Source organism: Aricia agestis, chromosome 11 (genome assembly GCF_905147365.1).
Source record: "Aricia agestis chromosome 11, ilAriAges1.1, whole genome shotgun sequence".
In the NCBI taxonomy this organism is placed as follows: domain Eukaryota; kingdom Metazoa; phylum Arthropoda; class Insecta; order Lepidoptera; family Lycaenidae; genus Aricia; species Aricia agestis.
Genome location: NC_056416.1, coordinates 2,648,643 through 2,675,984, shown reverse-complemented (window position 1 = coordinate 2,675,984; position 27,342 = coordinate 2,648,643). Strand labels below are relative to the sequence as shown.

The 27,342-nt window shown below is 35.9% G+C and overlaps 3 protein-coding genes across 15 annotated transcripts in view; 2 read left to right on the top strand and 1 right to left on the bottom strand.

Moving 5' to 3' along the window:
* The first annotated feature begins 35 nt into the window (after positions 1-35).
* LOC121731922 (GATA zinc finger domain-containing protein 8-like) lies at positions 36-3,920 on the top strand. Its single transcript, XM_042121621.1, has 5 exons — positions 36-229; positions 367-501; positions 1,190-1,347; positions 1,974-2,073; positions 2,281-3,920. Exons 1-5 carry the CDS (start codon positions 160-162, stop codon positions 3,396-3,398), a joined length of 1,581 nt encoding a protein of 526 aa, XP_041977555.1. The 5' UTR covers positions 36-159; the 3' UTR covers positions 3,399-3,920.
* Positions 3,921-5,242: 1,322 nt separating this feature from the next.
* LOC121731925 (PXMP2/4 family protein 3) lies at positions 5,243-7,762 on the top strand. The gene is made up of 4 exons (XM_042121624.1): positions 5,243-5,444; positions 5,681-5,773; positions 6,181-6,466; positions 7,582-7,762. The coding sequence occupies exons 1-4, from the start codon at positions 5,356-5,358 to the stop codon at positions 7,666-7,668; spliced, it is 555 nt and encodes a 184-aa protein (XP_041977558.1). The 5' UTR covers positions 5,243-5,355; the 3' UTR covers positions 7,669-7,762.
* A 2,439-nt stretch (positions 7,763-10,201) lies between these two features.
* The window catches only part of LOC121731919 (serine/arginine repetitive matrix protein 5), a 33,901-nt gene continuing 16,760 nt past the window's right edge, over positions 10,202-27,342 (bottom strand). For 2 of the 13 annotated variants that reach the window (XM_042121606.1, XM_042121617.1), the window contains 10 exons: positions 20,339-20,554; positions 20,026-20,085; positions 19,855-19,881; positions 19,739-19,771; positions 18,819-18,939; positions 15,841-15,893; positions 13,657-15,747; positions 13,198-13,287; positions 12,864-12,962; positions 10,202-10,544 (listed from right to left, as the gene is read on the bottom strand). In XM_042121606.1, coding sequence (XP_041977540.1) covers positions 10,424-10,544; positions 12,864-12,962; positions 13,198-13,287; positions 13,657-15,747; positions 15,841-15,893; positions 18,819-18,939; positions 19,739-19,771; positions 19,855-19,881; positions 20,026-20,085; positions 20,339-20,554 — 2,911 coding nt within the window. In that variant the 3' untranslated portion in view covers positions 10,202-10,423. Of the gene's footprint in view, positions 10,545-11,037; positions 11,196-11,399; positions 11,409-11,617; positions 11,768-12,863; positions 12,963-13,197; positions 13,288-13,656; positions 15,748-15,840; positions 15,894-18,818; positions 18,940-19,738; positions 19,772-19,854; positions 19,882-20,025; positions 20,086-20,338; positions 20,555-20,919; positions 21,457-27,342 lie in introns of those variants that run through there. The other 11 variants (XM_042121610.1, XM_042121608.1, XM_042121613.1 and 8 more) reach the window with 11 other exon arrangements.

Genomic DNA, 27,342 nt, shown 5'->3' with positions numbered 1-27,342 from the left:
ATTTAAGTAGTATGAAGTAGGTATCTCTTCTTAGTCTGTGAGTTGAATGGACCGAAAATAAACAGAAAATATCAAACTTGGAATTTTGGAATGTTTGGTGTCCCTGAAGGATTTGTTTTTGTTATTGTGTTACGAGAATTGTGATTTCAACTAGTTATCATGGAGGAGACCACTACAAAATCCTTCATGCAGCCGAAAACGATAGCGGAATTGTTGCCAAGTTTGAGTGGTAATTACAATGTTGTGATTTTTAGTTCTGTACAATCATGATTAGTTATCAACAATATATAATTATATAAAAAACCTTTTTAGCTGGAATTGATAAGTGTTACTAAAATCTAAATCTATTTTTACGATATCTTACAGGCATTCTATCTAAAGATGCCATGCAAACACTCACTGCAAAGAAGGCACCTCGACCAACTATGGCTATCACTAGGACTACAGAGAAAGCCGTGGTGAGACCTTTAACTATAGCAGAGATGAGAGCTGACCTTATAGGTGAGTCAGTTTGTTACGTTTATACCATAAAGTTAATATACCTAGCGTAATGGAGAAACAAAGGCCCGAGCAAGCAAGATGTTACTATCAGTAACACTGCGTGGTAAAAAGAGACGTGTGTACATGACAGCAAAACTCTTTATGACGTCCAGTCGGCACTTATCGGCACATTGCCAATTTAATCTCATAGAAAGATGCTTAATGTGTAAGGGTCTAAAGTTCTAAACACACTAGGCCGAAGTTACACGGCATAAATTACGTCCGCAATGCCACATACAAAATACGGATGGAACACGACGGAATAGTGTGTCATCGGAAATTTTATATAAATTGCGGGTATAATCATGCGGAATTTACGCCACGTAACTTCGGCTTAGTGTGTTTAGACACTAAGTGTATAAGTACACATATTTTTACACACAGATGTAAATCAATTTCAGTTTTGTTTGACAGCTCGAGATTTGTTGTCTTCGTAATGAATTTTAATCAATTCATATCATGTAAGAGTTACTAGTTATAAACACTAGGCCTACAAATCTACAACCCGCCTAAGACTCAAGAGATTTGCATTTATAATTAATAATACTTATTTATTATGAGTTGTGACTCGACTGCTTTGATGAATTACTTCACCAAATCAGTAATATTTTGTTTGGGTGGTACAATAATTCCATATTTTTAATTTCAGCATTAAGGCCACCAAGAATGTTTGCTAAGCCAGAAAATTCTACTAAGAAAAGAAATTGGAACTCTTCTGTGAAACTCGACTATAAAACTAAAAGTTGTACTGGCATGGGACAGCTAAAAGAAAATCCAGTCAGAAAAACTTTAAATTTTCAAGCTAAGGTAGTTTAATGAACATTAAAATTATGTATTTTATATTCATTAGTGTGAATTTTTGTGTTGGTTTTGACTTCTAAAATATTTACTTTCATTATATTATGTATGTGACATTGTGAAAAATTGTATTATACTAATCTGTTTTTTAGGGTTTCGTACCCAAAGGATAAAAACGGGACCCTATTACTAAGACTTTGTTGTCTGTCCGTCTGTCTGTCTGTTCCAGGCTGTAACTCAAGAACAGTAATAACTAGAGAGTTGAAATTTTTACAGATTATGTATATATATATCTGTTGTTGTAACAACAAATACTAAAATCAAAATAAAATTAAAATTTAGGGGAGCCCCCCTTAAATTTTAATTTTATTTTGATTTTAGCCCATACAACAAACATGATTTTTTGGCCCTTTTTGCTCTATATCAATAGTGACAACAGGTAGGTACTTGAATTTTTCTCATAGTCCTTAATTATATGTGTACTTTAATATTTAATAATATTTTTATAATAAAATAAAAAATTAAGGGGGGCTCCCATACAAAAAATACAAATTTTGGCCTAATTTTGCTCTATATTAGTACATAACCCTTCGTGCGCGAGTCCGACTCGCACTTACCGATTTTATTTTGTTTAGGCCACACCCAAGACACGGCAGACGATGATCAGTCATGTATCTGAAACAGTAAAGTTTCAAAAACCTGAGGCAAGACCAAAGAAAGCTGCTGTTACACAATGTAAGTAACTTTATATATTTTCTTTGTCTGAGAACTAACTAAAAATATTGTAGCGAAAAAGGATAAAATAAAAGATGAACCCAACTAAATAATGTAGATCAGCCATTTGCTTGAAGAATCAATTTCTGTAATCTTAACTGTATAATATTCTTTTTTTTTATACAATTTTTAGACAATTACTTAAAAAATCTGTCATACTTATTTCAGCAAACCATGTAAGGATAAGTGGAATATACAAAATTCAAGAGACTCCTGTGCAAAACAACAAACTTGTCAAAAACAGAATGAGTATTGCAAACAAAGAAAACAATTTTAACAGGATGAATCAAAAAGTTAATGGAAAAAAAGTTAATGAAACTCCAAAAACTTTTAAACAAAAGAAAATTATAAAAGCCATTACACCACAAACTAATATATCTTTCAAATCCAATGATGATAGTTTTCTGCAGAAAGAGGCAGAAATCAATAAAATTGAGGAAAAATCCAGGGCTGTCGCAGAAGAAAGAGTATTGGAAAATATAGCAGAGGTTTCACCACTCGTCTCAACACCCTTCAAAGAGTACAGAAATTTACAACAGTTCTTTAATAATTCAAATGAAAATGAAATGGATAATTCAAATATTTACAATGACAATACAATAATGTCATTTGATAACATACCAAAGGGAAATAAAAGGGACGAAAGTGTGATTGTCTCTTTATGTGACTTACTAAATAAAGCTTCTATGAACGAAACTCAGAAACAAACTGGATCAAATAATACAGAGTTAAATGACTTGCTTGAATTTGAAAAACAGACTCAAGAAAGCATAAAAATGATAGACAGCGGTATAAAGATGTTGATAAACATTAAGGAATCACATATTAAGTCACTAGAGCATGTACAAAGATTGATTAACGAAAAGAAGAACAACAATGTTGATGTTGTAGAAAAAAAGATTGACAATAAAGAAATTGATATGGACAAAACTTTGGTTGAAGTAAATCAGAACTCAGAAACCATGAATGAAGAGAGATTGAGTCTAGAAATGAGTCCCGTTTGTCGACCATCTGTTATCAAAATGAAGTCACCATCATACAAAATACCGAAAAAGAATCTGTGTTTGAGGAAAAAAGTTTTTCATAAGTCAATGCCGAATGTTGCCAGTAAGACTCCTACTAAGGAGGCAGACAAAGCGCTAGACATGTATTTACAGATGAAACAGAACATGAACTTCCTAAACACGCCAGTAGTCAAGCACCAAGCACTGGAGCAGGCCGATACTCCAGCAGTGACCTCGCATAATTTACAGAAACAACTAGACAAACTTTTCAACTGTAGCTAAAATTCAAAGACTTGTATGGGTTTATAGTATATTTGATTAAGAAATACAGCGTAAACTCTAAGTAACGTCACTGACGGGAACATGTATTTTATGACGTTATAGAGAGATGTAAAATCAAAGAATTTCCGTCAATATGTAACAGTGATTTTTTCGCTAACCGTATTTACTGTTTGGAAGTTTATGAGCAACTGAGAATATAATAACGTTTAGATACTTTTTATGTTCAAAAACAGTCTACATGTGCACATGGGCGTAGCGAGGTACGCTTACAAGAGCGATCGGTCGCTAATGCTCACGAGTTTCATACCTATGCTATACGTGGAGCAGAGAGTTGCGGGATGAGAGGAGAGGCACTTCAACTTGCAAAAAATGAGTTTAAAACTTTTTAGCTCAAAGCACGTCTTACCCCTAAGTGTAACTGCAAAATGTAATATGGAATATCTTGTCCTGAATTTTGTGGGTTCAGTCAATAAAAAGCTTAAATTACTTAGATTAATTTAGACTATTTTATTACAAAACGAAACCGTTTTGAGACTCAAACAATCGTACGAGAATGCCGCGTCCTACTCTAACAAACGAGAAATTACGTTGTTAGAGCAGGACGCGGCATTCTCGTCCGATTGTTTGAGTCTCAAAACGGTTTCGTAGTAGGCCTACAGGGTCGTGATGCCAAAAGTCAAGTTCATTGTGGGCTAGGATAGTAAAGCAACAAAAAAACGTAAACAGCTGCGCAGTTTCTACTAATTTTAGTAATTTAAAAGGTAATTTTTATTACTCAATCATTGTGATTTGTCGTTATTGAGAGTGTGAGTGATGCTATACAGAGTGTATCATTGTATGATAGACAAGCTAACTGCTAAACCAACCAAAGTCAAATGATTTCGACGCTTTAGATTAGAGAGTCGCTAAATCGAGTGACGTTACATGGAGTTTACACTGTAGTATATTTTTAGCTTTTTTAGGGGTAAATTTATTCTCTATTATAATATAAACAATTGAATATTTTATTAATATTGATAAATTTAATAAATTAAAGTATAATTTATAGTTCTCTGTTTATTTTTAGTACATGTCCAATAATATTGCTATAAAAATAAATTTCGATGGCTCTACACATAGAGGGTATTAACAGTTCAAGGAAAAGCCAAACTTAAAAACACCTAAGTGCAGGTGAGTAGTAATCAGGAGAAAGTAAGTGTGGACAGCGATTGATTTCAGAAAAATCACCTTCACAGCCCCTTCTTCCCGTTTCATTAGCAGCGGCGTTATGGGGGGGGGGGGTGAAAGCGTCGCTGAAGGCAAACAAAAGGGGCGCCAAATTTTAAACTATCAGCTCCCTGGGCGCCGAAGCGCTGGTAGTCCTAAAACCAGCCCTGCATTCCATAATATTATACCCATTTTATTGTTATCAATGTCTGTGATCACTGATCAATGTCTATCATGATTTCTAGGGCTGCATTTTAGACTAAATCCTATATGATGTATCGATATCGATGTGATTCATTATTAAATTTTTTACAGTAAATATTTAGACCAGAATTCTGTATTAAACAGCGTGCTTAGAAAATAAAAGTAAAAATAAAAAATGATACCATCCCCAAACTGTATGCTATGGCGACGAGCATTTTTAAAATAAAATCTGTTTTGGTCTATAGCTCAGGTAATCGATTTTCAAATTATTCGAGTATTTTTGGTATCACTAGCGATTTTATTTAACTGTCTTGTATTTTGTATTATTATTGTATTTTTTTTGGAGCAAAGGACTCGTTTCCAGCTCCCAATAAATTAAAAAAAAAAAAATTTAACTGTCACTTGTCACTTCGACTTTCGCAGTTGGCAGTTGTCAAATTATGCAGTGATCGGTGAACTCCAAGTGAACTTCGTGTTATTGCCCTGTTTATTTCTAAGTTCCAAAGTTTAAAGTCTACGAATTAATTTAGTTTATATTTATTTTACAATGGCGCTCTCGAAACCTATTATGAATCTTGTGGCTTCTTACTTGCAAAATCTGTATTTACATCCAGTAAGAACGAAATCCATAACCAGGTAAATAGTGTAAATAAGTTTATTGTGTATTCGAAGGCCTAATTTGATAACATTAACGTTGCCAACCACAGATTAAGTCGTAATTTTTGGGAAAGTACTTGTGCCTTATATGCACTTGCTACTAAGTACAAGTTAAAATTGTCCAAGCATCTGTGACTGGACAAAAAAAATGCTATAACAAGTAATTATATGATTTAGACAAACAGACACCAATTTATTATGAATAACTTTTTCAGTTGTGTCGTCGGAACCGCTGGTAGCATAGCCTCACAAGTTGTGGCCGGAGATTCTTTGAAGTTGGACCCTATTTTGGCATTCGGTTTATATGGGTAAGACCTTAGAACAGTTGAGGAGCTGACGAACAGAACCGGATTAGAACGAGAAAAAAATTTATACAGTGGCTAAAAAACTACTACCACTACTGAACTAATCCAGTTTTGTTTGAAAATTGACTTTTTAAAGCCCTTTTAATCGGTTTTAGTTGAAAATATTAACAGGGTTTGATGAAGATGGGTGGGAAAAATTTTACTTTTGCACTCTGGACTCTGGTGGACTTGTCCGGTTTTTTTCGCCAGCTCCTCAGCTCCTAGCTCATCAGTTAACATAGTCACAGGATAATTTTTATGAATACTTTCTTATAAAGGGCTAAGATGCTTCTTAACATAACTTACATAGTATACCAATAATAAAAATTATATATTCTTCATGGTAGGTACTTATAAAATATATGTTTCAGGCTGCTATTTGGAGGCTCAATACCACATTACTTTTATGAGTTCCTTGATAGACTCTTCCCCTACCGAACAACTGCTTTTCCATTGGCAAAGAAATTGTTATTTGAGAGGCTGATATTTGCACCATTTATGCAGGCATTCTCACTATACACATTGGCACGTTTGGAAGGCAAGAATCACAGGGCTGCTATGAAACAGCTCATATCTTTGTACCAAACTGTTCTTGAGGCCAATTGGAAGTGGTTAACATTGTTCCAAGTAGTGAATCTAGCATTTGTGCCACCCATGGTAAGTTCCTTACATTTTATATTATTTATGAACTAAGGTCATAGTTTTAACAGACCTAATAATATAACTGTGATCTTGAAAAGTTACCTATTTTACATGTTTGTGACTGGTAGATAAAGTTCATAAATGGTTTACCCAATAGTGCAATAATAGTATGAATTGCTCATTTTCCTATGTGTCAGTGACTGATGTTTTCCTTATGATATATAGTGATTTAAATTTTAAATTTTTCTTAATGCGAATATCATTAAATATGTAACAATGATTAGGTTAGTAAAATTACATTAAGGGAGATCGCAGACGACAGACTTTTGTGCGATCGAGTCTGCGGCGCCCATGCAGTCGGCATGGCCGCGCCATGCCAACTGTATGGGTGTCGGCCTGTCGTCTGCAATCTCCCTATATAAGTCCTTTTAAACACTGAGTAAATTTAAACAGTGCGTTATTGACATGTAGATAATACAGTAAAAGAATGATGTCAAAAGTCAGTAGGCTATTACTTGTTATTGCTGATAAAAAATTAAAAATAAGATTTGTTATAAAAACTACTCATACAAATTATAGAGTTAAGAACTGGTTTATAAAGAGTATATAATTTGTTGGTATCTACACAGGGGCGTAGCGTACCTTGGCGGGGCCCCATATAAAATTTGTTTGGGGGCCTTAGGAAGGGTAAAGATTTCTCAAAAAAGAAAAAAATTTTTGCTTAAAATTATAAGAAATATTTACTTATTCATCATAATTCTATCTGTCACTTTTTAAAAAACAATTCAAATTAAATATTATTAACTCTCCTTGCCTTTTTTCTGCAAACTAATTAATTAAATCATTGATAGCTGATGATTGATGACTTTAGTTTTTCTAAATTTTCTGCCTCTATGGACAATAATGACTGGTCTGACAGGCGTTTCTGTCCCATAAAAGTTCTATAATTTTTTATCAGTTTTAATACGCACAATATTTTACGCACCTTGGGGGCCCCTATAGGCGGGGGGCCCCGTATAATTGATACGGCTGATACGGCGGTAGCTACGCCCCTGTATCTACAATTAAACAAGAATCTTATTATTTTTATAGTTTGTGTAAATATACTTCATAGTAATTTTTTTTTTCAGCTACGAGTTCTCTTTATGAATCTTGTTGGATTTGGCTGGGCAATGTATGTTGCATCGAAAAGAAGACAAAACCAAAATAAGAATTAAAAGAATTTAGCAATATAAGTGACGGTTATAATACAACATTCTGTATCATATATTGTAAATTTTGTTAGGAACTAAAATTAATAATATCTTAGATAAGCATAAGATTTTTCGACCAATTTTTTTTTAGTTTTCTGTAATGTGATGAGATGTTCATGTTATTTAATAATATCTTGCTGGTTTATTTCAGCTTTCAATTTGAATTGTTCACTGCATAGTTTTAAGAGTGCTCTTGAGTGTCTATATCAATGAACACAAACATTTAAATAAGGGCTAGACCACAACATTGCGTTGCGGCGTCGTATCGCAAAAACAACATCGCACAGAAAATATACGAAGCGATTTCGGAGCGCAAAATTTCATTGGAAATAGTCACTGTCGCATCGGAAATTTCCACGATGCGTTCTGCGGCGTCGTAGATTTTTACGATGCGTTGCGGCGTCGCATCGCAAAAACAACCATAGAAAAGCAATGTAGTTTTATGCGATGCGACGTCGCAAGTCGCACCGCAGTGTTGTGGCCTGGCCCTAAGGCTCGAGGGCGACCGCGCCACTATTTAAATAAATCGTTACATACTATTGCTTCTGATTTTGCAGTGTAGCGGCCAAACCGTTCGTTCGCGCGGACTTAATATAAATCCAGCCTAAAGACCAGACAACATTCCCTGTTTGGGTTAACAATCACTGCATTGTTAGCTAACCATTGTTATGCAACTGTTGGCATTTGGCCCCAATATAAGGCATTATCTACTTTATTGATATTATATCTTGCGTTAATTCTATTATCATTAAAATATTCGCAGTCGTGACGTAACTACGGCTTATCTTTATCATGTTGGTAACACGATAATTAATATTATAGTATTAAAGTATCAATAACATATTGTGGCAAATACTTCAAGATTAAAAATGTAATAGAGGTAGACAAAAACTGTGTCTTTTTATCAATAATTGATGCTCCTAAGACGTCTTACTAATTTAAAATATTGTGTAAAGTGAATTGTGCAATCTTAATAGAAAAAAAAATGTAAATGTTTATTTTCTCGCTTTTTTGCACAGCGCCATCTATATTTTGTATTCTTAAATAAAACTTAAATAATTTTTTAATTTTTCTATTCTAGATATAATTTAAGGGGGTATTTTTTAAATGAAAGCCATGTAATTGTCTTAAAGTATATATTTATTTAACAACAGCAAGAAACCATAATATTATTATAATGTTTTACGTTTCATTGTATAGCATTTAAAAATGGAGTCTGACTTTAAAGACTAAAATTTTGACTATTTTTGTTATTTTTTATTTCAATAATAAAATATTTTTTGGTTAATCAGGGAGTATTATTCTAGATATACATATTAATATTATTAATAAACTTATTGCTTTATTTCGTTTCAACTAAAGTAATAAAAAACAATCTAGCTTTACGGTCCTTTTAACCATTAAGTACCTAAACAAAGGATGAGATTTGGTCTCCTTAAAAATATAAGGAATGGATTTAGGAAAATATATTAATAAAAATTGTTACACGTGTAAAATAAATATTGAGTATAAAAATAAGAGAATTGAGACTAGGAGAAATAAATATATTGCACATTAACTTAAAACGACTAGAAATTAAAGTGTAAAAATAAATTATCAACAACTTTAAAATTAAACAAAAATCACAAAGGTTTTGGAATGACTAATTTTGCTTTGGAATTGTAAAATTAAAATATACTTAATACAAACTTTTAAAATTTATGATTAAGACTAGGTACCTTACAACTAAGTTGACTAGAGTATAACGACTAGGCAGCACGAAATTAGATTTACCTACGCAATCTAATGCAAACTGAGTATTGTGGGTTACCGATTCTTCTTTTGAGATGTTCTATAAAATTGTACTATCATTTGGCGCTATCCTTGATTTTGATTGTAACTCGCAGGTATAAAAATATACCCACTACTTACAACTTATCAAACTTATTTACAAAAAATATAAGTACTTAAACCGACAAAGAACATGTAAAATATCCTTCAGTTTTTATAAATAAATTAAGTTAATAGCTAAATAAATATGAAATTTATCGAGCGCCCTTTATCGCTTTTAGATATTACGTTAAACATTTTCATCGTTGGTCATCGAAGGTGCTACACGACTGAGAATTCACTAATATCTTACTAATACAACTGTTGAGTATTTTATCCTATTCTGTATAGAACAACCGTTATCTGGTAGTGTACTTTGATTTATAATCTCTTAAATGTTGGCATATTAATATTATGTCTTATGGTAATGCCTACGAATAATAAAAACTAAGGAAGAGTAACTGTGTCAAAAATTTTGTCCACGAGTACAAAATGTGACCCGAATAATGCATACTTTATGCATGTATTCGGTACACAATTTATTAATTGCCCATAAAATGTAAAAAGAAAATCTCTTTACTTTGTCAAGTAGATGGGGACAGAACAATTCATCATCTGTCAGACACTGAGACATGGGCGTAGCCAGGATTCTGTTTGGGGGGGGGGGGGGGGGCTTCGAATTCGTGACAACTTAATGAGTACCTCACAATAGTATTGAAGGTGCTGCCCCCCCCCCCCCCCCCCCCCCCCTGCCCGTACCTCGGCCTCATACGCCCATGCACTAAGAGTATAAATCAAAGTAGAAAAAACCAATGCTAATCGCATCTGATTCTCAGAATCTTCATTTTCTATAGACATTACAGACGACTCCTAAAATCCTGGAATGGTCTTCCTGTGTACAGAAGACCATTTATTCTTCTTCATGCCGTGGTGATCTGCTCCAACTCTTGTGAGAAGACCGGCTGGAGTAACTTCCACTGGATACGGACGACGGCGTCGGTCTTCGATAGGGGATCGGTCTTTTGCGTGCACTGTTAATTGTTAGTTGGGACACGTTAGTAGATGGGAATGGATTAGTATGTTACGTTGTTAGATGATGAACAACTTATGACTAGGCCAAGTAAAGAATTAAATGTCATGTTATCTCATGATCTTAGTGTTAATGAAAGAGAAGGCATTATATTCCAGAAGGAAATATTCCAGACTGGCTCAAGTGGGCCTTGTGATAAATGTATACAAAATACTTACGTGTTGTCAATATGTTCCAGCCTTCTGTATTCAAAACTATTTACAATTTGTCTTGTTTTTTTTGTTTCATTTAACGTTTATGTAATTTATGAAAATTTACTAACTTCTTAGTAATATTTAAATATTTAAAACATTAACTCATCTAAAATATTTATTACAAAGATTTGAAGAAATAAAGGGGTGCACTACTATTCAAACTTACAAAAATACTTACCGAATACTCACACATTCAAATAGCACTAAAATTTCTACCATGCAAGAAAAAAAAACAAAATGTAAAATTAAAATAAAATTTAATAACACAAAACTATAATTAAAAACACACTAGAGTCATTTTACATCACACAGTACGGGTTTCTCGTATTTCTTATTCCATTCATCGTCTTCTAAACTTGTATTTCTTTGACGGATACGTAAGATCTATAATGGGAGCGCTACGGAAAAATAAATATTTAATTTATATTTATTTGTAATTAATAATAAATGCTCTTATGTTAAGTTTTTAACAGTCTTAAGAATTGAGTGTTACTACTTATTAAAGCACCTTTATAAACATTAGTGACGTCATAGCGTACGTATACGCCATACGTGCACGCATTTTGCGAGCGTAAATTTAATATAATTAAGGTTAGGCTTACTTATCAAGACTGCAATGTAATTTGAAACAAAGTTACAATTTTACAAATTAAAATTGGTGACAATCCCTTGTTATGTGTTAATACTTAACACTAAGGCCGAAGCCTCAAATTTGCCGCCACAGCGTCGCAAAATTCGAAGCCGCGGCCTCACTCATGCGTCCCAGTTAATTAGTTAAGCACAAACCATGGAATTATTTGGTACAACAAACGCAATGTTCTCTTAATTTTTTATTAGAGTGAATGTAATAAGAAAGTCTATACAATATGTATAATAGCGGGTGTCAAACTTATAACTTAAACCTAAGCTTCACTAATCGGAGCTACTACTCGTGTCTTCTGAACTCGTGCTATACTTTCGTGATTTTTTTCTATAAACAAAAGAAAAATATACATATAATACAAGCAAATGAAAATATGATGATAGCGATGCATTTATACATTACATGTATGTAGCGAGCGGTGTTTGTTTCTTGGTAAAAGGAAACAATTTTGTTTGGTGTTTGTTATGTTTAGCTAAAGACTTGACCCAAGGGATACACAATAAATGCATCACTATGTATAAAGCGAAATGATAAAAAATATTAGGTGTATCACACAATATTAAAACAAATTAGTACTGAAATCTTTGAATGTAAATGTAGAAATTGACATGTAAAAAGATTAATAATTTAAAATCATTCAAAAATAATATTGTTAAGTTTTTTTAGAGGGATCATTTTTTTTTTTGGAAGCGGCATTTGATGCGAAGTTTTTTTTCACATTTCAACACAGAAGAAATTGAAGACATATAATTTGGTTTGAAAAGAAAATATTGGGACAAATATGTTAATGAACCCAGAGTGACATTGTGTTAATATAAAAAGTCAAGCGAAAAATAATTAAAAATAATTAAATCTATCGAAAACATCAATATGTTACTACGTGGCGCAATCACACAGGTTAAACAAAAATCCTAGTAAATACAACATCTAAAGAACAGCAGTCAGCACTAACGGGCAACCGAATACAGCGATAGTATAACATGTGGTTACTATTAGCGTTACATAAGACAACTATACAAATGTGTTTCAGTAGCACACTGCCGGTCTATGTTATACAGAATGTAACAAAACTAAGTGATAATACTTTAGGGTGTGTATAAGTCCCCTATATAGAGTACACTATGAAAGTAGCAGCGGTGAAAGAGTAAATATTTTAATCTTTTTTAAAAAATATGAAAAAAAATGCTCTTTCAACGCTGCTACTTTCACTGTGAACTCTATATTATAAGGAAAACATACACACCCTAAAGTGTTATCACTACGTTTCGATACACGGTACACCTAGTATATTATAGCATAGACACAGATGTTATACTGAATACTTTCGATCGATCACCCGCTCGCACTCACCAAAAAAAAATGTTACTACGCAGCACACTGATTAAATTAAAAAAAACGCCTAAAGCACATCACACGAGTCTACCTCGTGATGCGGCGTCGGTCGAGGAAGCTCGGCGAGCCGGCGCGGCGTGGGATCGACGGCGACCGCGACCGGTACTCGCCGTACACGCCCGTCATCGTCCTATGTACGCTTATAACGTCAGTTTGTACGATTGTACGTACGCTTACATGTAAGTTTGTACGTTTATACTACAGTATGTAGGTTTATAAGTCAGTAGTGACTTTTGAGAGAATTGTCAAATTTCAATAATATGTTGTAACTGATATTAGATTATGTTGGTGAACATAAACTCGACCACTTATAATTCAATACCCTTCAAACTCCCTGTCTACATATTTTACGTTAATTTATTCACCTCGAGGAGCGTGTGGATCGCGACGAGCTGCGCGACGAGCGGGAGGAGCTGCGGCTGCTGTACGAGCTGGACCGCGACGACCGGGAACGCCTGGAAAATGTTTTTTTTAATGAATGTAAACGATTATCTTCTTTTTTTAGGTTTACTTCATGGCATGGGGGAGACCATGCCGTTTTGTACTATCAGAGAAGTTAATTCATAGGCAGATGAGGGACCTACGTAATTTGGTCGGGGTCTGTCAAACTCAGCCTCCGACCAAATGACGTGGGTTTTTCAACTGCCTATTAATTTCTTCGATGATACTTTTGTTTAGAGTGAGAATTTCGAGAATTTATGATAAACCAGGAATACTTTAATAACAAATACGGGCGACAACTATTGCCAAAACGTTATTTAAAAAAATGACTTATCTACGGTCAACTGTAGTATTATAAGTAATACATAATAATAATTATTTACCTTGACGACGAGTACGATCTGGATCTGGAGCGCGACGTATGGGACCGCGATCTCGACCGTGAGCGCGATTTACCGCACGACTTGCCGCGAGACTTGCTGCGCGACTTGCCGCGTGACTTGCTGCGCAACTTGCCGCGTGACTTGCTGCGCGACTTGCCGCGTGACTTGCTGCACGATTTGCCGCGTGACTTGCTGCGCGACTTGCCGCGTGATTTGCTGCGCGACTTACTGCGCGACTTGCCACGCGTCTTGCTGCGCGACCGCGACCGTCGCGACGACGACCGCGACCAACTGCGGCGCGAACCGCTGCGTGCACGCTTCTTCACTTCCGGCGAGCTCTCCACATTTACCGGACTTTTCTTTGGCGACTCCAGTTTTTGACTTATCTGAACGGGAGATTTGGACTTGTCGTTGATCACTATGGGACTGTCTTTAACTTTGCTATCTTTCTTCGGGCTTTCTTTTTCTTTCTCTTTCGCCGCGCTCGACGTGGACGGTCCGTTCGTCTCTTTCTCTGCTGCCTCGTTCTTCGCTATTTGTGTCATCTCCTCTCTGAGTTTCGTCAGATATTTGATATCTAGTTTCTCTTGACGATTGCGTTCGTCCAATCTGAGAAATTCCGTCTCGTCTTCGGAATCGTCGTTTTCGCTGGACGAACTTCTCATGCAGACCGTCTTCGGTTTGTAGTTTTCCATCAACTCCTTGGTTTTTTTCTTTTTGGGATTCAGATCCGACGGCGACTTGATATATTTTCGCTTGTCTTTTTCTGGTAACTTTTCTATGATATCTTTGTATCTTTCGGGGCTTCGTCTAGCGGGGGAGTAGCTTAGGCTAGAGGTGCTGCGGCTGCGGCGGTTGGATCGGGACCTCGATCTGTCTTTATGAGATTCTCTATGGTCGGTGCGATCTTTATCGTGTCTGGACGCTTTCGGTGAGGACGTTCTTCGCTCGGGTTTCTTCTTGATTTTTGGAGATACGCTCTTTTGTTTGTCTCTTCTTGAAGTTCTCTCGGGACTAGAAGATTTGGATCTATCGCGCGATCTGCGCCTAAACCTTTCGGGAGTCTGCGATTTGCGCCTCGATCGACTAGATTCACGTTTGTCTTCTATAGGTTTTTGAGTAATTTTACTTTTATCGCTCCTGCTATCATGATGATTTCTAGTTTCTACAACTTCTGGGCTACGTTTCCGTTTTTCTTTTATCGGTGACTCCTTATTGGGTTTTGTTTTGCTTTTGGTATCTTTGCGTTTTGCCTGTGAGTCAGATTCGGGTTCAGACGAGGAAGATCTTTGGGGCATTTTTGTGTTTTTATAGTATCTTTCGGGCTCCTGACGCGCGTGTGTTTTCTTGTATTTAGATGCTGGGGACCTATCTCGTCGTTCAGGAGAAGTATCTCGTCTCTCATGCGAGGAGCTCCTATTTCTTCTACGTTTATCCTCTTGGTCTCTGCGCCTGCTGTCTCTGTACCGATCGTTGCTTGAGCTGTTTCTCTGACTATATTTATCGTAGTCTCTTCTATCGTCATCGCGTCTGTTTCTGATATTTGGTGATGCGCTTCTTGATCTATGAGTTCTTCTCTTTTGTCGGCCTCGTTCTTCCGAAGCATCTCTTCTGTTGTAGTAGCTATCTTTCTTTCTAGTGTCTTGAGGTGTCGGACTCCTGCGTCTTCGTTTTTCAGGTGGGGGCGATAAGCTAGCTGGTCTTTTGGAGGTTTTATCTTTTTTGTCAGATTTCCTCGGGGGTTCTTCTGAGGATTCGGATACGGACCGATGGCGGTCTCGTTTTGACCGTTTAGCAGCATTCTCTTCGTCTCTAGGGGAGTCCCTTCTTTTATCGACTTTAGTTACGTATGATTTCTGTTTATATTCTGGTGACCTCCTGTCGTCTCTTCGTCTGTAGCTCAGGGATCTTCTATCTACGGAGCGACTACGATCATCTCGCCTTCTGTCTGTTCCGAGATGTGAATTTCTAGCATCTTCTTCCTGTCTTCTATTCCTGGTGTCCTTATCTTTATTCCTTTTCGGGTCTTCATCAATAGTTACTTCGGGACGATGCTGTGTTTGTTTGGTTTTATTTCTGTTTACTGGAGAGCTGTAAAGTAATAGATATAGTTTTAATTCTTCGTTCCAATTTTTTCATTTTTATTAACTTGTTCAAGTATTTAGAATCATTTATTTATCTTACCTCTCCCGACTTGATGGCTGGCTGCTTGTATGTCGTCGGCTTCTTGATTTTTTCTGTATAAAAATATTTCAATGTTATTATCCAAGTAAAACAAGTTTACAGAACACCAGTGCCAATACAATAAGACTAGTGGTAACGGCAAATAAATTAAAAGAAATCTTAACCGTTCAGAGAAATCCCTCAGTCGAAGTGACTAAAGTATTTCGGTACAAATAAACATTAAAAATAAACAAAATTGAATTATTAAATTAGTATGCATGCAATACTAACAGGAATCTTTTACGTTACGTTAGGCGTTAAAATACTTTAAATATAATAAGCTAGTCACGAAAGCAATATATTTATTTGAATAAAACTTTCTGACAAATACATATTGTATGTACTCTAATATTATCCATAACATCCTCATGACTTAAATACCTACGCAATAAAAAACTATCAAATAAAATAAAGATCTTGGTATTATATTGATGGCACTAGCGCAGAAATGTCTTAAAATCCTGATCGTAACTCAATTAGTAGCACAAATGTTAGCATCGTTTATAACGTTTGGTAAAATCAATTACAGAAACTTTGAGCATGTGATTTACTGCTTATGTAAAGATATTTAGGAAGAAAAATTATTAAAATGGAAAACTATGAGATCATAATTTACTTTACGTATGATTTATAATAGCATTTTTTAAACACAAAACTTACGTTGATGCTATTGAATTCAAACTATTTTAGTTCAATAGGCTCAGTTTCAAAGATTCGTTTCATTTCTAGTTTATTTTTTGTTATTATCATTTTTTGTTTCTAATCATCTTTACAAAAGTAGTAAATAATATGCCAATTTTTTTGTAATTGATTTTGCCAAACGCTATTGAAACTTGCTATCTTTATATAGATAAATAAATAACACAAAACATAGTCAAATACAAGGGGACGTACCTTATGTAACAAACGGTGGGAACCGTTTATACATGTCGTGGATCCTTAAATAGTTTTGAGTCAATGAGAAGAGGGAGAATGTTATGGATTAGTTACATTATACACAGCAAAGACGCCTTAAATCGATTTCACAGAATCGCGCTTAAATCCGGTTGAGCCATACCAACCATACCATAGCCAATATTTACTTTTTTTAAAGACTCTGAGCAGCAAAGATAATTTTATGTGGGATTAAAAATAAATCAATACTTTTTAAGCAATATTAATGCAGTTTCGTTGCTTGTTTGATATAGTAATCAAAATAACAAAATTATATTCTGATTACACCGACTTACATACATTGGTTTGTCATTTCATGAGAATAACATTTTGTAGTTCGTTTGAAACGATCGCACGGAGCTACATTAAAGCTGCATTAAGATAGTAGAATTGGGATACAGATGAAATAAAACATTACGAGGAAAAATTAGACTCAGATTATTTATAAGATCTATAACTCAGATGCTCACAGTCTTTAGTCCACGGATTTAAGCGCATCCCTGCATCTCACGCGAGTTAGCCATACCACCATCTTAGAGGACTACTAAACACCATGCATTTAAACTGTGCACAAATTAAACCCCTAACCGTTTCCACAATGTCGGATGACGTTAGTCACAAAATACTTTGGCAAATTCACGTTTAGTCTGACCTAACAGTGTCTTACGAGTGTTATTGTTTTGTGATATACTTACAGTACACGTTATTTCTTCAGATATAGATGGCTATCCTATGAAATGATGCACAGTTAAACAGATAATTTTTACTGTCTATTTTCTTGTATTTACAGAAAAATAATAAAACATAGGACAAAAATCACATTTAAGACTGGTTCATGATACGTTAAATTTGATCGAACACAATCGAAATCGTTTAAGCAATAAAACCTTTAAGCGGGGGAACGTATGAGATGTGGCGGAAATAAAAATGAAATCTACTATGTATCAAGTCGGGGACATGTCAGTAGGCAAAGGTGTGACGGCCGGGAGCGCCGGCACACGTGAAGTTCGGACCGCGCGTCAGACTGCGTTCCGAACCGCAACTGGTGCGATTTGGACTGCAACTTTTTTAAGACTATCAACGTAATACAATTAACCGAGCACATGGTAAAAATTACAAGTTGGTAGAGAACCTTAACTTTCAATAAAATATGTCTCATGTCTCACCTGTTTCTAGTTTTTATGAAATTATTTAAAGTTCCTTTGCTAGCTTTATGTAGCTGATAGAATCATTTCGCTAACTACAGAGCCAATTTCGTAGACTTTCTTAGAAACCTGCAATTTTGACCTTGAATTTAGTTTGCTAAAACCTCAACTCTTTACCAACTTGTACCTTATAACTATAGTAAATGCGTTGACCTGCCAATTCCGCGCATCGATCACATCAGATCGGAACGTCGGTCCGAACTTCCTGTGTGGCGCCATGTGTAGAGAATCATCAAACAAAATAATAAGGAAGCGGTGTGCTACGTCGCTAGTTCCACCATGTCGCCTCGCTCGGTCTCACTGTGACTTCCCAAACTAAACGAATGACATAAACAAAACCCAACACCACCCATCGCCCATCAAAGATTAGGTTTGGTTGCATTAGACACCTTTTCTTTGCTTAAAATATAGATAAGATTCCAAGATAACGCGTTTAATGGAAGTTATTGAAATCTTTAACCAACAAATATGTCAATTAATCACTATGTATTTCTGATTGTTTTACCTAATTTTGTCACATTTTTATTCATTTATGGGACTACCAGACTGGGATAATTCTCATTGTTTAAAAACATAATGCCTTCTCTTTTATATTTACGAACGAGAGGGGCAGCAGGATTTTAAAAAAATGCCTTCACCGAAGCCTGACGGACATGCGCGTGCAAGGCTTGCCCCTGGGTAAAAGGCACGCCCGTCTAGTGTGTTTTACCTTTAGAGGTGGTTGCATTCAAACCTAATCTTTGAAACCCAAACCCATACATAACCGAGGTGTTAGAGCGAGAAGGCATGAGGATTATTTACCTTTTTCTTCTTCTTAGCCTTCTCATCGTCCGAGCTGCCGGAATCGCTGTCTTCAGAGCTGCTGGAACTCTCCGTGTTGGGTGACCTTGAGCGCTTCTTCTTCTTCTTGCTGGATTCCTGCCTGGAATAGACATATATAGCTGTAAGTTGACCCGACTTTGAATAGAAATAATATGATGATACATCTCTTAGGGTTTCACCACTTACTGATAATAATAGAAGTATAGGTTACCCACAACTTATATAATAGATATTCCATACTCTGTCAAAGTTGTGGATAGCCTATCCAGAACTTAGCAGGATGCCCATAGAGTTTTATACCCTGACTAATGCAAATAGACATAATAATACAATGGATATGTTATGCTTTTGATAAACAAGGACCAAACATTGGTTTTGTCCAAGTTTATCACACGCATTTTAAAATACATCTTATTACTCCTTACTAATTTGGATAAGTGTATTAAAAGAAAATAACGCCTAATTTGCATCAATATCTGAAACTTGTTTAAACTAAACACCACATTTGTTAGCTACAAACTTCTCCTTTTAGTTAGAATTACTTCAGAAGTAAGACCACTTGTTCAAATAAAAATTTCAATGTGACATTGTACACTCTTGTTATTGGTCGCTTTAGACAAAGTGGGCCAAATATTATTTCAACTAAACTATTTCAACTAAAGAGGTTATATAATATAAAGAGTACAAGACGACCCTATTTAAAAAAAATACTTACTCCATGCTTAAATTATATCCATATTATGGCTGTATTGTCTGTCTAATTGTTTTTCCAATGTATAAAACAAAGAGCAACATAAAATATTAGGTGTGAAGTAAATGTTTTTATTAATAAGACCCAGAATGTTTATAATATACTGATTACTGAAGAGACAGAAAAAAATAACACTAAGCATGCATACCTATGTAGGTAACTCCATAAAATTTTTCTTTGACTGAAATGTTCAACAGGGTGAATTAAATATTTGGATGTATTATTTTTAATAACCAAGATATTCAATATATTTTTTATACTTGCCTTTTGGATAATTGTAGAGTCAGCATTCTATTTAAAAAAGAAAATTTATGAAAAAATCTCTAAAAGTAATAAGTAACTAAAATATTAATAGACATAATTCTAATTTTACCACTTACTTTTCTTCTAACTCGGGAACCTAAATTTAAAACTAATTATTAAATTAAAACTTACTTCTCTTTCTTATTCTTCTTAGACTTTTTCTTCTTTGATTTCTTTGCTTCTGGAGAAGCACTGAAAAAAGGAATTACATTATTATAAAAGATTATATTCTTTGTTCTAGTATTGACGATTCAAGAGTATGCAAACGTTTTTACGAAAAATAAATGAATTTATTATTATTAAAAAGTAGAACTCAGCAATATTACAATAGAGCTGGAAATAAAATATACAAATATTGGATCAAATGTTAAGCCTCAATTATAGCACAGTCAAAGCCTTATGACATTGAAAAAAAACAACTGTCGGTTTGACAGGTGTCAGTTACCTTCGCTTCTTCTTCTTCTTGGCGACATGCGTTTCCCGTTCCTCCCGCTCATGGCTGGGCGTCCTCACTAACGGATATCGTTGCGCCTCCTCCCTGGCTCTTCGCTCGGGGTCCAAGCTGGTCCCCTCCACGAATCTCGGGGATATCCCGAAAGCGTCTCTAAGCCTCGCATTCTTCTCCTGCTGAGCTTCGGCCACTGCGTGCGTTTCACGTACGCTGCAACGTCAATTTACACTTTAATTTAAGGTTTTACTAAAGGTAAAGGACAAAACAACGAATTGAGACGGAACTAAGTCAACTAAGGTGGTCAAAATACGATCGTTCAAAGCTCAACTAAGCCCAAAACAATACACGGCTCATATTTACCTGTTAAGCACTTAAGTGCGCTAAAAATAGGGAAATTCCAAATTAATTTTTATGTTCACAGCAATAAAGAAACGAAAGCAATTAAAACCATACTGTAAACGGTAAATCGGCGTTACCTCCGCACGTAAAATCGATTATCGACCAATCGGAGTCAACATGGTGTTTGATTAGGAAAAGTTACGGCTAGCGTCATAGAGTAGATAACGAACTCGCACCTGATCACGGACCGCATCGCTTTCCTCCGATCGTCGGGGAGACAGACCTGCAAATCGTTATCGTGCTGCCTCTGGGCGCAGCTGCACCTGCAGCAGCAGCCGCGGAGCCCGGACAGGAGAGTCCTGAGGGCCGGCTCTAATGCGTCCGCCACCGTGGGCTGCATGATCGGATCGTGGGAGGAGGCTCGGGGTTGTCGCTGCCCCACCACCGTTTGGAAGGAGCCCCGCCAGAGGCGTTCGAACACGACCCTATCGTTCTCGCGGCGCGCCGCTCTACCACGGTGCATCTTATCTAAACTTAACCTAATGGAAGACTTCGTTTCTTAAAACTAGTGCGGCTGGCCGCTGGAAGACTAGGTGGCGGACATCGTGGGGCGAGCTACATGGTAGCGGCCGGGAGCGGGCCGGCGGCGCTACTGCCGACACAACAGGATGTACGCAGCCGCGCGCACCCTGCGCAAACAGAGCTTTCCGGACCCCAACGACACCCTCGTCGCTCTTGTATTCTCTAGCCATTATTCGCAATTCGCGACGCGACACATTTTGAGCGTCGATATTTTGCAAGATTTAAGAAGACTTTTTCAGTATTATGCAATATGCATAATGTCTACGATTTTTATTCAATTAAAACGTTTAAATTAAACCCAACTGAAAATAGATTTTCTTTTTACTAAATCTTTCATGTTAATAATAACACGATCAATATAAAATATTTGAATTTTCTACAATTATTAATAGTAAACCGCACCCAATCAAACACTAATTTACAAGCATTTGAGTCTAATGCCCTATTTTAAAAGGCCATGACAAATGTAATAGCCGATTGGCAATTTCTAAGCTATGATATTGATGCATCCGCAATTACGAAAAATGGTTTGGCAGCTTTTCTAGTTATGTAACTTTTATCATATTATCTGTGTGGTCTTTAGAAAGTCAATCGTTTAAGTCTAGAAGTATGCGATATTTCAATAGCTTTTACAGTGTTGTGGTTGCCATTGTGTCACACTTCCAAAGTTTTCCTTACAAAATTTCACCCAAGGAAATATTGTTAAAACTGTTAAGAAATTGCCAAAAAGGTTTTTGGTGTAAGACCTTTTTAATTAAATAAAAAAGTCAATTAGAAAAGGTATACAGTAATATTCTTGGACTAATATAATTTATCTGTTGTAATATTTATTACATTCTCATGGAAATGAACGAAAGAAAAGCCGACGAGGATTCTAGCGTCCGGAAAACAACCCATTTTCCGTATGCCTTTTCCTTTGTCAACATAATGTTCGAAAATAATATATCTAAGGAAAAGCTACATTCTATTTTCTCTGACATTATTTATTAGCTTGTGCTCGAAGTTTTTGGAACGTAGTTCGTTATCGCGCGTTGCGCCTTGGGCTAGACTGAAAAAGTTGTAACGGTACCTTTTTATTAGTACCTGCATGCTAGGGGCAGAGGGCGTTGATAGTATTCCTGTGCGTCAACTAGATGGCGTTTTTTGAGAACAAACAGCGACGCTTTGTTAGTATTCCTGAGCGTCAGTAGATGGCGTTTTTTAAATAATTTCTTGGGTGTACTTATTATATATTATGACGTATGTACAGGTTTTTTTAACATAAGAAATAACTTCGTTCCATTCGGGTGTCCCTTGACACCTCTCAAGTTTTTATTTGTCACCATTGAGGCCGTACATTCTAGACATTCGTGAATATCATTTTAATTCTATTCTATTTCTAACATGTTTCAACGTTATTGAAGACATGAGTTGATAAAGTTGATAACTAAAATTTTATATCATAAGGACAATTTCTCGTTTTTCCCCAAATTGAACAACCCTTGCCTTGTAACATAAACTACTTTATCATTTGACTAATATATTTGGCTATGCATAAAATCCACATTCTTTTGATTTCAAATCATTTTCCCGCTCCTCCCTTCATATTTTATGCAAATAAACGTCAATTTTTAAATTGTTTTAACCTACTTCTCACTCATGTACTTACTTTCCTTCTTTTCAACTAGATTGCATTTTTCATATCAACAGTTTTATTTTAGTTTCTCATTCCGCATTCAGTTCTAACTAGGCGTGACCGCATGAAGTACAACATCAAAGCTGGTAAATTGGCCAGAAAACTCGCACGTAGCGAGTTGAATATTTTATAACACGGTGAAAAAAATCCTCTTACTAACAATAACATCCACATGTACACAGATGTTATCCATACTAATATGACAAATGCGAAAGTTTGTCTGTCTGTCTGTTACCTCCTCACGCCCAAACCGCTGAGCCGACTGCTGAAATTTGGTATGGAGATACTTGAGATACTTAGAGTCCCGGGAAAGGACATATTATTATGCTACTTTTTATCTCTGAAAATTGTACGGTTCTCGCTATAAACGAATTTTGACGCAACGGAGTTGCGTCTTGCGGGCGTCATTTAGCAGACTATTATAATAATTAATTGACAGTTATACCATATATCTCGAGGCAATTTACTAACGTATCAGACAAAGACAAAACAAAATGAAGCGACAATACTTTGTGTGTATGTCGCATGTACCTATAGAGTTCACTGTAATATAATATAGTATGTTGCAGCGCTGAAAGAGAATTTTTTTTGTGATTTATATCCAGGGCAAGCGCCCCAGCGTCATAATCTTTCCCATTTAAAAAGTAAAATATATTATGTTACTCCTTCAACGCTTTTACTTTCATAGTATTAAGCTCTATAAATATATTATAGGTGACATACATATTACACAACCTAAAGTACTATCACTCAGTTTTGTCACATTCCTATACAAGATGTTAGTGTAAACACCGTTATCCTTGAAACCATCAAATGAGCCAGTCAAAATGAATAACTTTTTCTATGAGAATAATGCTGAGAACTCAAAAAATCCGTCTTCATACCCGTAGGCACATATTGCCGATCCGGCAACCGTATGGGTATGAAGACGGCGTTTTTTTTTGAGTTGTTCTCATAGAAAAAGTTGTTCATTTTGACGGGCTCATTTGATGATTTCAAGGATAACGATGTTTACACTAACACACTGTATATAGTGTGGACTACATTATTGGGATGTATCGATTGGGTATCGTGGCTTGTTGATCGGTCAATTTCTTTTTCGACATTTGCCATCCCAACGCGAACATACTATACGAGTAACCGAGGGTGAAAGGGCCAAAGGGAACTGAATCGCAAAGGAAAGACATTAAAAATGTAAATATTTACACGGATTTTCATAAGGGGTAGCGTGTAGGGGTAGGTTTTAGCATGACGCACGCATATATTTCCTATTTTTTTATTTTACATTGCACACAAGAAATTTTTACATACTTAATAGTATATATTATGTCATACTTACATATTTCTTTCTTAGGTGATTCTAAATTCCAACTTTTTATCTTTTAATACCTTCATTTTTTTCATTTGGTAATCGTTATAAGTAAAAAATATCCACAGCCGAACATATAACCTCCTCATTTTTGGATGTCAGTTTAAAAGTAGGTAAGTAGGTATAACATTTTTAATCAAAGTCATACAAAATATACCATAAAACCGTAAGGTACTAATTATGTATTCTGTGATAAAACTTAATTGGGTGGGTTAGGTAAATGCCATAACACAAAATAAGCTTCGGTTACCTTAAACGGTGAAATTCAGGCTTCCTTAATTAGAAAGGTTCATTAGGTAAATGAAATCAAAACAAGGAAATTATGTACAACATAGGCGCGGTTTGACACTCCTATAGTTATAATATTTAACCCAAGAGCCAGCGATAGCCAGATTTTCGTAATTTTATAAAAGTTGCTATACTTAATGACATTTGTTTCCCACTGCCAGATCAACAGCTCAGTCTAATATACAATAAATATATAATAAATACTAAATAAATACTTTAGGGGCGTCTAGTAGTGGGAAGCAACTGTCAAAATTATTGTGCTGCAATGAAGGACGAGATTCCTACAGTTTTCTCGTAGAAAATAAGAAAAAAAAAGCTTTATCGGAGGTTAGGTAGACCTTCAGAACTGGATACTTCCTAAAGTAACCGCAACCGAAACTCCATAGTTGCTGGGTTCGTACCTCTATAGGGGTCACAAACAGGAAAACTTTCAGCTTTTATAAAATGACGAAATTGCTATCGCTGGCCCTTGGGTATGCTTATGAGTATTTTCATATTATGATCGCGTGCTAATTGATTTACGAAGTGTCTCATGGAAACTCTGTTAATGTGGAAATCAGAGCTTAATGTATCAGTCTAAAATGTTACTTTGATTTTGATTCAAAGATCGTACCTACTAGGCTACTAGTTATTATGAAGTTAATGAAAGCTTTTCAAAACTCCAGTGCTGATTGGAAACGGCTAGCTTTTTGATAGCAATTTCTCGTCAACTCAGTTCCTGGTCAATTTCTTAACTGAACTGTGCTCCCTCTAGATGGTACAGACTACACACATTGTGCTGCGAGTAAAAACTATGCAAAGTGACTTACAGCGAGTAAAACCTACGTGCTGGATGAAAAAACTATGCGCTGCGAGCAAAACCTTTGCTTTGAGCGTCAAAACTGTACATTTGTAAAAATTATGCACGAAAAAAACTTGTTCTGCGAAAAAAATGCAGCGTTCCTGCGCTCCGAGCAAAAAATTACGCCCTAACAGTAAAACCTCTGAGTACAAACCTACATTGCGCTAGCTCAGCTAATTACAAGTGGCACCTCGGGCGATCGGGCTTACCCCGGGGATCGATACCGACCCTCCTTTTGTTCCGGGCCCTTCATAACCGGAGTGCCTTTGTACGTGACCTGACCGTGTCCCTCGCTATCATACCACTTGTCTATGAATGGTTATGTATACCTAATGTTTAGGCATCCCTTCGTAGGGCTTGTAGAACTTTTCCGATAAATCTTTAATAGTCTGTGTCTTTTTAAAAGTATTTTTGTTAAAGCTAAAAAATGAAGTGCGAGCATTTTACTAATCGCTCCTAGACTAGAAATGGCGCGCTGATGCCATCTTATTTCATTTTAACTATATTGTCTCTCTCACGACGTATCTAAAGATACCTCTCAACTATCTCAAGTTCGAACGCAGTAAGTTTAGGCTCTAGAGTAGCCTTTTCCAAAGGCCAGAGGGGGGCGGTATTGGATCCAGAAAAAAAATGGGGGCGTTGTGAAGAGGCTCTAATTTAAAAGTAGATGAAAGAAAGGGGGCGCCAAAAATTTTTTTTTTTCTCAAAGTGGGTGGTAACTGGTAGACAAAATAAGTTTGGGAACCCCTGCTCTAGAGAGTGCCAAGAAAATATATACAAACATGCATACGAAAAACATAGCCCTACTTTTGGCGGAGATGGGTAAATGTCACAATCGGTCTTATTTTCTTTGGCACATAGCTCCAACAACATATCAGAGTGAACTCATGCCAAACGATCCATATGAAGGGACAAAATACGAATTCTTCCACAATATAAGAATGAAAAAAAAAAATTACATATTTCCATATCACAAAATATACATAGGTAGGTTTGTTTTTTTAGGATAAGCCGTACCCTTGGCCTTCCTATATTCAACAGAAAAAATATTTATCCAAGTTTGCGACGCAATCTTTAATAAAAATGCAATATCCACGTCAATTTGAAACTTAAAATATTATATTGCCTCAGCTCTAAAGCCTTTCAGTGTCCCTTTCTGCTTTAGTAAGCTAAAGTATAGCCGCCCAAATCCATGCAAAGCACCACTACCAAAACCGACTCTTATTATATAGATAGACTAGCTGTTACCCGCAACTTCGTCCGCGTCAACAAAATGGACCAAATCTTATGCACCAACAAAATAATTTTCCACCACACACGGTCCACAAACGGCGGAGTAAAATATAGGTAAAACATAAAAAAAGTAAAAAATATCCTCCTCCTTTTTGGAAGTCGGTTAAAAAGTAGCCTAAGTTACTCCTTATTACATCAGCTATCTGCCAAAAAAAGTCCCGTCAAAATCGGTCCAGCCGTTTCAGAGATTAGCCGGAACAAACAGACAGACATACAGGCAGACAAAAATTGTAAAAATTGCTATTTGGGTATATGTACCGTATGAACATTCATATGCATGTAGTAAAAAAAGGTTCTTTCAATATTACAAACAGACACTCCAATTTTATTTATATGTATAGATGTATAGATAATGGCATCGTATACAAAAGGGTGATCACAACACACATCCCCCGCTCCCTATCGATTTTCCGTATAACCTAGGATTATAAATATGTGCGTAATAGGATAAACCACGCTCGGTCAGTATACACACAGTATTTTTAGCTGTTTGTTGTTACAGCTAGTAAGAGACTGATAGATTCAATAACGAATATTTTCTGACGATTTTCCTATTTTCTGTGCAGCGATTTGGAATGAGTTCGTTTTAAATAAGAACTAGCTATTTGACC

Excerpts from the sequence above, each read along its gene's own strand:
- LOC121731922 (XM_042121621.1), top strand. The coding sequence starts at position 160 with ATGGAGGAGACCACTACAAAATCCTTCATGCAGCCGAAAACGATAGCG. Across the intron at positions 1,348-1,973 it reads CTTTAAATTTTCAAGCTAAG|GCCACACCCAAGACACGGCA; the intron begins GTAGTTTAATGA and ends TATTTTGTTTAG. Across the intron at positions 2,074-2,280 it reads GAAAGCTGCTGTTACACAAT|CAAACCATGTAAGGATAAGT; the intron begins GTAAGTAACTTT and ends TACTTATTTCAG.
- LOC121731925 (XM_042121624.1), top strand. The coding sequence starts at position 5,356 with ATGGCGCTCTCGAAACCTATTATGAATCTTGTGGCTTCTTACTTGCAA. Across the intron at positions 5,774-6,180 it reads TTGGCATTCGGTTTATATGG|GCTGCTATTTGGAGGCTCAA; the intron begins GTAAGACCTTAG and ends TATATGTTTCAG. Across the intron at positions 6,467-7,581 it reads TAGCATTTGTGCCACCCATG|CTACGAGTTCTCTTTATGAA; the intron begins GTAAGTTCCTTA and ends TTTTTTTTTCAG.